We start from the raw sequence: 13,079 nt of genomic DNA on the forward strand, positions 1-13,079 counted from the left end.
TATAAGCTCAGCCGCACCAAACACAGCCTTTATTATTGGCCAAGGAAAGGACACACAGGAGAGACCCTACAGATCACTTTAAGAAGTACAATGGGGGCTGGAATATAAGCGACGGGCATTACTTAAAGGACACACAGGAGAGACCCTACAGATCACTTTAAGAAGTACAATGGGGGCTGGAATATAAGCGACGGGCATTACTTGGCTGTGAGTTCTATATTCTAGCTCTTAATTTTGATTCATTTGCTGTTTTTGTCTTTGTTATTCGGTTTCTATTGTTTTGTTGTTCTGTCTATTCTATATTATGAGAAGTTCCAATCTGGGCATATGTGAATATCCCGATAGTACCTTTGGTCCTTTCCTCATTGAGGCTTTAGTTGCATGTCGATCGAAAAATACTTCTGAGTTCTCATGCATGGTCTTGCTAAATTGCTATGGATCGGAGTTTCAACAGTTATTCTGTAAATGAGTGTGATGATGATATTCTTGTTGGACATCTATATAGTGGTATCCCAAGTATGATATATGTTATTGAATTTGGCTGTTATGGTTGATTATGTTTCATATAAAATTGATATATGTTTATCACTAATTGGTTTTTCATCGATTTTTGCTGTAGTCAGTTGCTTTCACCGCGGCACCTTTCTTTGTTTTTGCTAGTGTGGTTCGTGATATTCGGGATAAGCTTGTGCGTCATTTGTATCTGCTATTGCTGCCGTAGGAAAAAGCCTTATGGCTATTCCAGAACAGCCTATTGCCTCTCTCTCGTCACCCTCATTATCTTCACCCTCGTGGCAATGTAACTTTCTCTCTTTCTTACTCTACACACACACACACACACCTGATATTGATACCAATTCCTAGTGCCAATCACCTGATTTTGTTGTTGGCTGTTGGCTCCCTTTAATGTTCTTGTGGTCTGTTGTAGTGCTGGATGTGTTGTGCTGTATACGGGTCAGGGATTGTTCTACACCAATACAAGAAAAACATTGGATTACCTTGTGAATGAGGCAGATGAAACTGCTGAAAACCTCAGGAATGTGTCGGATTATCTTAGCGCATCGAAGAAGATTGGACTTGCCGCCATTGTTCTTCCGACAGATATTCAGAAGAAAATTGACGATGGTATGGGAAAAGTAAAGAATGTTGCCAATGTTCTTTCTGATACAACTGAAAAGACTGCAAAGAAGTCTTGCATTACCTGTAAGTCTGTTACTATTCTTGAATCTCTCGGAGCTTCTACTTACCTTGCTTAGTCCGTACGTATAACATGTATTTGTTGCAATCGTCTGCAGGAAGCTAGCGCTGTTGATTTTTTTCTACTGTTATGCTCCTTCTGGTCTTCATTGGATTTGGTAAGTCCTGTTATTTTCTTTTGATTAGTGATAGAAACTTTAAATATATATAATTAGGCCTTAATGAATATTTGGTTTACTTGTTGCAGCTCTTTCCATGTGTGGGATGCGACTTCTTGTATACTGGTAAGTCAGATACTTAAACTGTTTGGCGATCAAGTGTTTGAATCGAAGCAGTTTACTACTCAAACGTACTTTTTAACAAACACGTATTATTTGATGCAGCTTGGTGATTGTTGGGTGGATTCTTGTTACCTGCACATTCATCTTGTGCGGTGCATTTCTCCTCATCCATAAGTATGTCCCTACTCCCATTTAACTCGTTATGGTTATATCTCCTTCACTTCCTAGTTACACCTCTCTATATTGAATTTTCACTTTAGCCTTCAGTGCAACATATAGATGTTGATTTCAGCGTCTATCATAAGTTGTGGTTCGTTTCAATGTTTTGAGCATATATTTTAGTAACAAATATAAAGTTTTACATGCTTCTTGAACACTGGATGAAGCAAAATGCTTGACATGCATTGTGTGGTTGCCAAAGTTTTTGTTGTTTTTAACAACTAACTTGGATTCTTTATCTTTCAGTGTGCTAACATATAACAAACTTAGTAGGTTTCCTTCCCCGAATATTAGATGTGCTTGCATTTGAATACCGATTCTAGTAAAGTAATCGATATCTTTGGAGTAATATATTTATGTGGGGAAGTTGTGTCCATATCAGAGGCTAATCTTTATTTCCTATGTGCAAATATATATGTAGTGTGTTTGGATATGCATGTGTCTCCATGGATGAGTGGGTGCAGAAGCAACCCACTGCGCATACTTCTTTGGATGATTTTCTTCCATGCGTAGACAAAGATGTGGCACAAGGCATCTTGGACGACACCAAGATGGCAACCTACTATGCTGTTTATGTGGTTAATCGTTTCATCACCGATGGTGCAAACGGTGATCCTTCTGCTGGAGGTATTGCAGTGGATTACAATCAATCTGGTGATTTATTACCACTAGTCTGCAACCCCTTGAACGAGGATAAAACTGATCGGAAATGTGCCCCTGGTGAAATAGAAATGCAACAAGCAAGTGAGGTAATACAACTAACAAGCCCTCCTGCCCAAGATTTAGTCTTTTACCAATTTATGATTCTATAATCTGGATTGCATTACACTAAATGAAATTCAACTCTATGAGCTAAAGCTTTCTGTTTCAACTAAGCAGGAATGGGGAAAATACATGTGTAAGGTATCTAGTGCTGGCCAATGTGAATCACCAGGCCGGCTGACTCCTACCTATTTCGATCAAATCTCAGCTTTTGTAAATGTGAGCTACGCACTGCATCGATACGGTCCATTCTTCGCTGATCTTGCAGACTGCACATTTGTCAAGGATACATTCTCTGACATAAGTAAACAGCATTGCCCCGGTCTGGTACTACATAGTAGATGGATCTACATTGGCTTGCTAATGGTAGCCCTAGTGTTTGGGCCTAAAATAATACTCCGGTATTATCTAGACTACTTAGGCTCGTGAACCGGATATTTGGGAAAGTATATCACAAAGCAAGATTACCTGCCGTATTAGAATAGATTTAGGGGACTGTCGCGGTATAGAATCGGAGTTGATGAAGGAAGGTGAATCTAAATCAACTAGGAGATTCTCAAGACTTGATTCGCAAGAAAGAACAAGTTGTGTTCTCTATATAAAGGGGTTGAAGGCACAGAATAACACACGCAACGTCAAAACAAACTATCGCGCAATCGCATAGTCAAGTCTCCTCACGGAGCAAAAGTCCGACTCGTGTTGGCAACCAAGTCTCCCATCGGAGCGGAGCTACCCAGATGCACGCCTCGCGCTGCATGTAGCAACAAGTCCGGTTAACTTCGGCAATTCAAGTCAAGTCTATCGAGTCGCTAGCCTAGCTTCTAGCAAACCCAAAAGTCTGCACTAGTCAGCAAATTCCATTCGCGAGAGAGTCCTGCTATTAACGACACAATATAAGCTATGCTTTTCCCCAAGCGGTCAAAAGTAAGATCGGCCATCTACTTGAGGTGGAGTGAAAGGTACCTAGTAACTCCGGTTGTGTATAGGTCATTCGAACTTCAGCGGTTTATCAGCAACTGCGGAGCAATCGTTTGAGAAGAATGGACAGTACATGGAGCGCGATCATTGTCAAACAAAGTAACAGTTGTACCTAACTCAAAAGTACTGGCACGCCAACAACAACATATAACGAAGAGTTGAACCGTATAGGGTTCGGCACCGGGGTTTGCTGATTGTTCTCTGAGGAGGATCCGTTTTTCCAGCTCGAACACCTAGTTGTAATGCTGTCCATGATCTTCTGGGTGATTTACTGCCGGGAACGACGACATCACTATTATACTAAAAAGAGTGACAGTATACTCAATGAAAGTGCAAACTTTGGCAGTGCAAATCAGGACAGTAAAAACGTTGGCAGTAGAAACTTGGGCAGTGCAAATCATGGAAGTAGAAACCTCGCCAGTGCAAGTAATGGCAGTTCGCACTACGGCAGTGTCAATAATGGATATGAAGAGTTGGAGTTTACTCATTCCATGAAAATTCTGCTAGGAGATTTGGGTATACAATAGTGTCCTAGTAGAATAAAATAGTTTTGCTCTTCATGGCATTCCGAGTGAGGCTCACTTGAAGTTCTTCGAGTGAATGATGAAATACAGTAATTGTTTATCTTATATGCAGCTAGATTGCGGAAAGTTACATACGTAAACGAAACAAACAAACCAACTGAACAAAACCAATCCTTTCGGTCATAAATAAATAACGAGTTGGTTGAGAGGAGAGAAGGTAAAACTATGGTTTGCAGAGAATGGATTTTCCACCGCTGGTGGTGAAAAAGAAGAGAGGTATGGATCTTCCGATCTACCTACAGATCGACGTCTTTGAAGGTAAGTAGTTGCTGCCTCGATCGATGGTATGTGATCGAGGAGAGAGATTAAACAGCAGTAGCCGGTGAGTTGGAGGATGAACTCTGGGTCCTAAAAAGTGAAAGTGATAAGAGTCAGAGATTTGCTTCTTCCCTAAACAGATCCTGTTTTCATTTCTTTCAGTCTCGCCGTCGCCAAGTCCCGTTTATTCCTCGTCAGTGCCGATTCTTTTTTCTCTGAATAATACATTGTCGATCTGCATTGACTTGGACAGTAGCAACCCCTCTTGGGTGACTGCTCCCTGGCGACAGGGCTATGGTTTCCGACGATCGACGGCGATTGGATTTATGCGTCGGGATCCCAAGGGGTGTTCCGCTTCCACTGCCTCGATGTTGACAAATGGATTTCAATTGCCTCTATCCCCGAAGCTGAAGAAATGTATCGTAGTGGTCGTCTGCTTGCTGTTACTGGCTCCAATGTGTTCTGGTATTGGAAGGATCGTCATCATGATGCTCTTGTTGTCTGCTTTGATATGAGATCTAGTGAGCGCTTCGATGCTAATCCTGGGAAGTGGTGTCGCCTCTCCTCCGTCGTGATTGTGAGAGACTCGTATCTGATTTGCTTTGAACGTTTTCATCCCGAAACTGGCAAATATATTATTATTATTATTTTGAGTAATGGCAAATATCTTCATGCTTTGTACGTTTTTGATTTTCGTTGCAGCAAATGGATTTCTGAACCAGTTCAGAAACTACCAAAAGATGGCGTCATCCTTCCCTCCGACTCATCTGATTACCCAGACGACGAGGTGTTTTATACCAGGTGCCCATCGGTAATGCTAGTTCGGAGAGATGAACTGAAATTGGCTTTGCTTTGGTCCACCCAGTTGCGCACCGGTACCGAGCATGCAGACTGAAGTTCATTTCTCCAAATTCATACTCCACATCAATGAAAATGCAAATTACCAAGACATTGCCCCAACCTTCCATGCTGAAATCTTGGCTTCTAGAATTTTCGTCATGATGGCCGTATCATTTTGAAAAAAAACCACCGCTGGATAGGATTGTAAGCACATTAAACAACTACTTGTGGATTTTGCCTATTTAGTAAAAATAAAGTTCACGATGTTTAGAAACCGACCTTAGCTCAGTTGGTAGAGCGGAGGACTGTAGTTGGAAAAACCATCAGATATCCTTAGGTCACTGGTTCGAATCCGGTATGTCGGATTTTTTGCCTTATTTTTTTTCTTCCTTAGCTTCTTTTTACCAATTTCTATTTAGTTTCTAATAAACAATTGAGCAAAAGCAGGACCAAAAAAATATTTCAATTCTTTTTTTCTGCTATCTGATTATTTTGCTGTTAATTGAATCCAATTTAAAATCAGAGTGTGACTAATGTATGAGTATGACACACAATCAAGGACACACACTATTGGTTGGTGCCCAATAGTGTTAGGGCTAAGAGCCTTAATTGAAATGGGGGATATCTTCAACAATGGCACCTGGGTGTGGCACAATAATAGTAGCCATGGACTCTGTGACTGGTCTTCTACTCAAAAGAAACAAGAAGCAAACTAGGTCAAATTAAACTAATAAGGATTCAAACCCGGCCCTCTGCTTGTGCTTGGGAGTTTTGACCCTTGACCTGGGAAAGTTCAGAAACAAGCAGAAGAAGAATCCATTTGCAGTATTGGCTTGCAGCACTTGACATAAAAAATGGACTATATTATTCAGGCCTAATGTCACGGACCTAGTCATTCGGCTTCCAAATTTGGTCCATGTAACGCTCCATCTCCATGAAACCAGCCTTATCCAATGGGACAATGCATTGGTTTCGCCCTGCCTTGGGCTCATCAGGGGATCGGCTCCAGACCCCGACCAATGTGTAGGGCGGCCAACTCCATTCTTCGACGTTAAGTCCCCGACTAGCGACTAGCGACAAGCTCTCCGAATTGAACCGGGTCGGCCTGCCTGAACTCCTCGGAAGGAGCAGCCATATATCTCCCACACCTTCTGGTCTTGGAGCAATCACACGTATGCATGAAGAACATTTAACCAGCGATGCCCACAGTAGGCACTCCCGAAAACGGGACGTGACATCCTCCCCCACTAAACTTGGAGTACGTCCTCGTACACGGCATCCCCACTTGCGGCCTGCGTATCCCTTGTACGCCCACGATGCCTAGAGCGGCGAAAAGGAGTTCCCAAATATCACCTAACAATGACTTCGGGCCGGATCTCTTGTCCTGGACTTTGCCACGGATCCTCTCGTCCGGTCCTCCCCCTGGAGGCAACCTTGCCTACTCGACTCCCCCGCGGAGCCCCCCGTATCTTGGGGACACGGCGACACGTGTGAGCGCTTGGCGAACACAACAACAGCGATGTTAAGGCGGCTCTGATACCATTTATCACGGACCTAGCCATTCGGCTGCCACACTTGGTCCATGCGGCGCTCCATCCCCATGGAGCCAGCCTTATCCAACGGGGCAATGCACTGGTTTCGCCCTGCCTTAGGCTCATCAGGGGATCGGCTCCAGACCTCGACCAGTGTGTAGGGCGGCCAACTCCTTTCTTCGATGTTAAGTCCCCAACAAGCGATAAGCTCTCCGAATTGAACCGGGTCGGCCTGCCTGAACCCCTCGGAAGGAGCAGCCATATATCTCCCACACCTTCTGGCCTTAGAGGAATCACACGTATGCATGAAGAACATTTAACCAGCGATGCCCACAGTAAACACTCCCGAAAACGGGACGTGACACTAAGCTAGCTTTGTGCGACCCCCCCCCCCCCCACACACAGACACACATGGTGGGAGAACATTTTAATTTCTTTAGTTATAAAATTCATACTAGTTGAAAGCTAAGTAGCACGGACACGATTCGATACGTAGACACGGCATATCGAAAATTTTTTAGACACGGACATGTGGTACGCATTAATTAAATATTATTGTTTATATATATATATATATATTTATTTTAAAAAAGAAATTTATAAATTTGAAAGTATTTAGAATTTTAAATGTATATATATGTCAAAGTGTGCATTAAAATGATGAAAAAATAACTTGTTAGAATGGCTAAGGACTTGATAAGTACCTTGGATAATCAAGGTTCGAATCTCACCACAAGCATTCTTATTTTTATCACGAGTTTCTCTCTTTATATATATATATATATATATATTAAAGTGTGCATAGATATAACAAAAACTAAATCTGTTGGAATGGTTGAGGAGTTGTTGAGTGCCTTGGATGACCAAGGTTCGAATCTCACCATAAGCACTTTCACTTTTATTATGAGTTGGTGCGTGTCCGTGTGTTCGATTCGGATACTCGCGTGTCCGGGCCGTGTTCAAAGTCAGTTCGCGTGTTCGAGCGTATCCGTGTCAGACACGTAATACGATGCCCATAGCACGTGTCCGTGCTTCATAGGTTGAAAGCAATGGAATTGACAATAGCTAGGAGAAGAGAAACCTCTCAACTTTGGAACTGCTTTGCCGTGACTTCCTCGAAACCAGAATTCCCTATATATCATTTGTTTACTAATTAGTAATTACGTACCATAAAAAATTTACGTTAAACTTGTAATAGAGTGTCGACTAGCTAGTCATCATTCTACACATCATAGGATAAGAGTATATATGTGTATACATCAGATATACTTGAGGAACATTTTCGATGCGTGACTTAACAGGTGATCAATTTTAACGTGGATATCTTAGTTAACTAGCAGTTCGGAAACTTTAGATGAGTAACTATTTATAAATCTCGAGCTCCTTCGCTTAGATATTCTTTTATAAATACTCAACCACCCTTCGCAATCATAATTATAAGGATCAAACTTCGTTAAACAAAGGAGTTGCATTAATATTTGATTCATTAAACTTTTGATTAAGCTGATATCTAGTAAAAGAACGATTACAAATTATTATACGTACGCGTTTGGGACGCACTTAATTCTGGAGTGTACTGCTTGGTTATTATATCATTTATATATGTACATAATACTTGTCACCAGTGACATGGATTGACTTGGGAAGGAAGAAAATTATACGATGGATTTGAAATAATTAAGGTGATGGAGAAAGACTTGGCAAGGTAAGCTTGAAATGGTGTTTAAAAAACAAAAAACTTGAAATGGTTGACACTACTACAAAGTTCCCCATTAGCACCTCTTTAAACAGTACATCAGTGTGATTGCAAATACTGTACCCATTAGCACCTCATTTAACAGTACATTAGTGTGATAATTAAACAAGTTCTCTATTAGCACTTCCTTCAACAGTACATCAGTGTGATAATTAAACAGTATGGGTAGTGTATCACATTGATAAAACTATCGGTGTGTTTTTCCTTTCCTCTCACATGTGTGGAATAGATACGTGTGCTAAGAAAGAAGATAGAAGGAAAAAAAAACTGACTTCTCAATCCTCATATCCAAATCCACCATGGCCAAGCTACTCCCCTCTTTCTTCTTCTTCTTCTTCTTCTTCTTCCTCACTCACTTCTTCGCCGCCTTGTCTCTCTCCTCCGACGAGTTCAGGTTCACCCACAATGGCCGCCTCGAGCTCAACGTCTCCAAAATCTCCCTCTCCCAGCAACCAGCCGGCCTGGATCCGGACCTCTCCCGGGTCGGGTTCTTCCTCTGCACCCGCGACTCAAGGATCCACGTCTTCCAGCAGCTCGAGGAAGGCGAGATCGGCTGCGCTCTCAAGTCCGATCTCGTCTACACCTTCGACCAACTCAAAACCTCCGACCACTTCTCCACCGTCTTCCACGAGTCCGACGCTGATCAGTACACCCTCCTCTTCGCCAACTGCCTCCAGCCCCTCTGCGTGTCTGATTTTCAGCAATGCAGATCTGCTTGTTCCAACTGTATTTGATAACTTCGGTGCTGATGGGCAGTTTGTGAATCAGGGTCGGAGTGTCCTATCCTAAGCTCAAGGTTCACTTTTTCAATTTGCATATGCAGCTAGCAAAGTATGATACTTACCAAAATCTATGTGTTATCTCTTCTCGTTTGACCTGTTGCAAATAAGTTCAGGCTGGGACGAAAGAACGGTCCCCCAAATGGTGATTCTGATATATTATGTTCCATGCCTAAAAATTGGATTTGGGTATTTCATTGAGGTGCTTAATTAAGCTGGTGTATTGTAGGTACAAGTCTAGCACCAAGGAGATGTAGTGAAGGAGCTATTGCTTTTTACCACCAAGGAGCACTTACATGAAGAATCGGCTATGGTCAAGGCCATTGCATATTGCTGCCAGTCAAGGCCACTTAGGTAACAATAAGTATAAATCACTTAGGGCACTTACTGCTTCAGTTCACAGCTAGCATTTCTTATCTCCTTTGGTTTCGTTCTAATTGTTTTATTCTAATCTGCAACCTCAAATCATCCACTATGTGTCTTCTATGCTTATTATTTTCTCACCAATTCCAGTTTTAAGTAAGAATGATACTTGAGTCTGCCACTTGACTTGATATGAGTTTTAGTTTATGCATTATAGAAATATTGAACTCACATTTCAACATAACAAAATGTATGAAGTCGGTAATAAGCCTTGCCTTTACTGGCGAAAACAATAATTAAGTATAAGTAGAGTAGAGGTAATTAATAGAAGATAAATACAATACGTTTTTGTTTTTTGATATACTTCTGTCCCTTTTTTTTTGTTAAGTTTACCTTCTTCTTTTTTCATGTCTGCAGGTTCATTATACTTTTGCTTTCTCTTGAAAGAATAGTAATCACCATTTTAGTGTTGCAAACGATGTTTCAGATTTGTAAGAAGACTAATTGAAGAGACTGACAAGGTAAGAGATGAAAGTATTTATCTTACTAATTGTTTAAGTGTTCGTGTGCTATATAGAGTACTAAATTGTGAAATCTCTGATGACCAGCATACTTAGTAAATGTGTATATACAGTTGAAATCTTGGGCATATGCTTGTTATCTAATAATGTACGTTGTGCAGTTGGATATCTTCAAATTGTGTTCATTAAATATTGCATTAATTATTAATTTCGTGGATTTTTTTTGTATTGCTAGTTAACTAATTCAAAGTAATTTAGAAAGTTGCTTTATTAGGTACATGTAGCTAAAGAGTTTATTCAATGCCACAAACAGTCTTTCCTGCTCTGTCTTTATGGAGATGTACTTGTGGTATGCATCATGCATATATATGGAGTCTGATATCTGTGCTTCTCTTATGTTGTTGCTTGTCTATACTTTGTTTCAGTCTTGGTGCTTCTGTGACTTATGTGAGTATTGATGTCATCCATATCAAAGAAGGCTTGCAGCTGTGGGGAGCAAGAGCCTTAGTACTGATGCTTAATTTTTGATATATAAGTATAATATCTTTGTAATAGTTTTATTTGTTAGCTTAGTCTTGAAGTTTAAATTTTGAATGGTATATCTATAATGATATTGAACTTGTTTGAGGCATTGAAAATAAATACAGAATTGTATAGGTGCCAAATTGGCACCTCATTTTTTTTTAAATTTAACCTCACAACTTTGCCACTGATATCAGTGGGCACTACATAGACACTGATAACAGTGGCAGATTAAAAGGGGTTGCTGCCTTGGGGTTTGGGATGCCACTGATGTTCTGATAGTATGTATTGCCCCATTAGCACCTGCTACACAGGGCACTGATAGAAAAATAGTGGCTGCAGGGGTGCTAATGTGATTACACACTGTTATCAGTGTGTATTACCCCCAATACACACCGTTTCTATCAGTATGCAATGGGGAGATTTGTAGTAGTGTGACCCGGATGAACAAACTTGGCCGACTATTCTTCTCAGTGGTCCTTCGTATATCCCAGGTCTATTGATTACGAGCTAATTAATTAATTAAAGCTTAATGACATTCATCAGCAAAAACAAGAAGATTCACAGCAAGTGGGAAGCTATCTATTGCGGCCTTGATGGCTATTGCTGATTCGATCGAAATGGGGGTACTAATTGAAACAAGTAGCTAATCACTGCTTGATTGCTTGACCTGTACTCAATCTATTCAACTCGTACAAGGAAACCAGACAAAGAAAGCATAAACCTAACGATAGTGACCGGAGATCGGAACCTGCGAGCTACCAGAAATCTGCGGACGCAGCAAACAGTATAACTAGCTAGGGTTTCGGGCATGCAGAATCAAGATTATGGAAAGTCGGGTAGATTGATCTGCAAGCAAATTAAGCAACTACTATAGTACTATATTACGTTTAAAGTTCGAGCTTCAATCAGAATGATACTGATGAAATCCCTAGCCAACTATATATCAATGGTATCAATAATTATCAGTATTACTATAGTCTATATATTACAGCTAGGCAGCTAGCATACAGTTAACCTGAACTAATCTCCAATAAGTAGTAACATGCATGATGCGAAAGCTTTGACGCAATGATTCTTTCTCAATAATTTCTAGTTGATCATCCACCAAAATAACTTCCATCTTTAAACGACAAAGATGATACTACTACAGTAAACGTACAATAAGTTTTCTTTTTTCTTTCTGAAAGATATTCGAGGAGTTGGATGAGCTGCCAACCCAACTAAATCAAGATATATACTACTATATTTACTTGTCAATTAAGTTGTTGAAACTAGCTGGCTACAGGACGTGCGCATTAAGTTTCTAAACCATCAAATTAAAAAACGCAGAAAATAATCGAATTAACCAAGCAAGTAATCAAAGTAGTATAATAGTAGGTTGCAGAAGTGAGAGGATCAGTTTTCTTTCCTAATTACTGCGGGCAGCACCATTGATTAAGAGGTGGATCGATCGAACCAACTAAATGGAATGAGTACATATATAAAGCTTCGAAGCTAGCGACCACTACCTTTAATATTAGTTCCTGTCTTTGTATATTTCAGAAGATATGATCGAGGTAAAGATACGTGCAACAACTTCAAGTACCCTATTTGAAAATCTAGATATCGATTGGGGTATATGGGACCTTCAAGTCTCCTTAATTTTGATATACATCTATTCCTCGCTCTACTGGCATCGTGATTAAATGTTTCCATCTTGCATACAATATGATCATGAACTCCCACATCACGCATTATCCAAACCAAATTGATATTAATGTATGCGTGCGTGCTTTAATTTTATTATAGGCATGCATGGTAGGTTGGGGTTGTGTTAAAAAGCGACTTAATCATGAAAATGTGTAATCTTACAGTAGCAGCATGACATTAAGTGGTTAATTGCTTGGGTATCTATTTCAGCTGCAGGCCAATTGGCCAAAGTGCCAAGAATACTATATGCAGAGGTTCGTGAAGAAATATGCGTGTGCTTTAATCATGACAATGTTGGTTGTGTTACCTTGATTAATTAATCGTGATACTATCGATCTGATTAGATGCATTAGTTCTGTCAATTATAGTAATTGCATTGGCTGATCTTGTTTAGCTGCAGGCCAATGTTCCGAGAATAACTGACGAATTATTATAGGATTATACTTTAAGTTATGTGAATGAAATCTGCAGCTGGATTCTATATTTTCACAACCCGACTCCGTCTGTAGTGGAGAAGAAGGATGCTCATTTTTTTTATTACCTTTCTTCTATATTCAAGGGTTTGTTATTACAATGAGAAATGATGATTCTGGTAGCCAATTAAGAAGTTTGACGAAAGGTGAAAAGATAAAGTATGGAGATAAATGTTTCATCGTTGGTGCTTCTATCGACTTTGCGAGCAAAAAATAAAAAGCTTCATGTATCTTAAGGAAAAAGCCTATAAAAGATAGTACAGATATAGTATTTTTATGGAGAGAAAAGACAAATTCCATAATACATAAATTTTAAAATTCA

General features: G+C 40.2%; 1 protein-coding gene, 1 long non-coding RNA gene and 1 other non-coding gene across 3 annotated transcripts; all 3 read left to right on the top strand.

Annotated features, from left to right (window-relative positions):
* Positions 1-434: 434 nt before the first annotated feature.
* On the top strand, positions 435-3,964 carry LOC126792556 (uncharacterized). Its single transcript, XM_050518964.1, has 8 exons — positions 435-516; positions 661-799; positions 929-1,203; positions 1,445-1,481; positions 1,581-1,652; positions 2,119-2,446; positions 2,577-2,825; positions 3,662-3,964. The coding sequence occupies exons 1-8, from the start codon at positions 435-437 to the stop codon at positions 3,962-3,964; spliced, it is 1,485 nt and encodes a 494-aa protein (XP_050374921.1).
* Positions 3,965-5,393: 1,429 nt separating this feature from the next.
* TRNAY-GUA (transfer RNA tyrosine (anticodon GUA)) lies at positions 5,394-5,484 on the top strand. The gene is given in 2 exon segments: positions 5,394-5,430; positions 5,449-5,484. It is a non-coding gene; the product is annotated as a tRNA-Tyr (tRNA).
* A 3,675-nt stretch (positions 5,485-9,159) lies between these two features.
* LOC126798006 (uncharacterized) lies at positions 9,160-10,801 on the top strand. The gene is made up of 3 exons (XR_007672481.1): positions 9,160-9,540; positions 9,967-10,070; positions 10,496-10,801. It is a non-coding gene; the product is annotated as an uncharacterized LOC126798006 (long non-coding RNA).
* Positions 10,802-13,079: the final 2,278 nt, after the last annotated feature.

Source organism: Argentina anserina, chromosome 1 (assembly GCF_933775445.1).
Source record: "Argentina anserina chromosome 1, drPotAnse1.1, whole genome shotgun sequence".
NCBI classification, from domain to species: Eukaryota; Viridiplantae; Streptophyta; class Magnoliopsida; order Rosales; family Rosaceae; genus Argentina; species Argentina anserina.

Excerpts from the sequence above, each read along its gene's own strand:
- LOC126792556 (XM_050518964.1), top strand. The coding sequence starts at position 435 with ATGGATCGGAGTTTCAACAGTTATTCTGTAAATGAGTGTGATGATGAT. Across the intron at positions 1,653-2,118 it reads GCATTTCTCCTCATCCATAA|TGTGTTTGGATATGCATGTG; the intron begins GTATGTCCCTAC and ends ATATATATGTAG. Across the intron at positions 2,826-3,661 it reads TCTACATTGGCTTGCTAATG|CTCGAACACCTAGTTGTAAT; the intron begins GTAGCCCTAGTG and ends CCGTTTTTCCAG.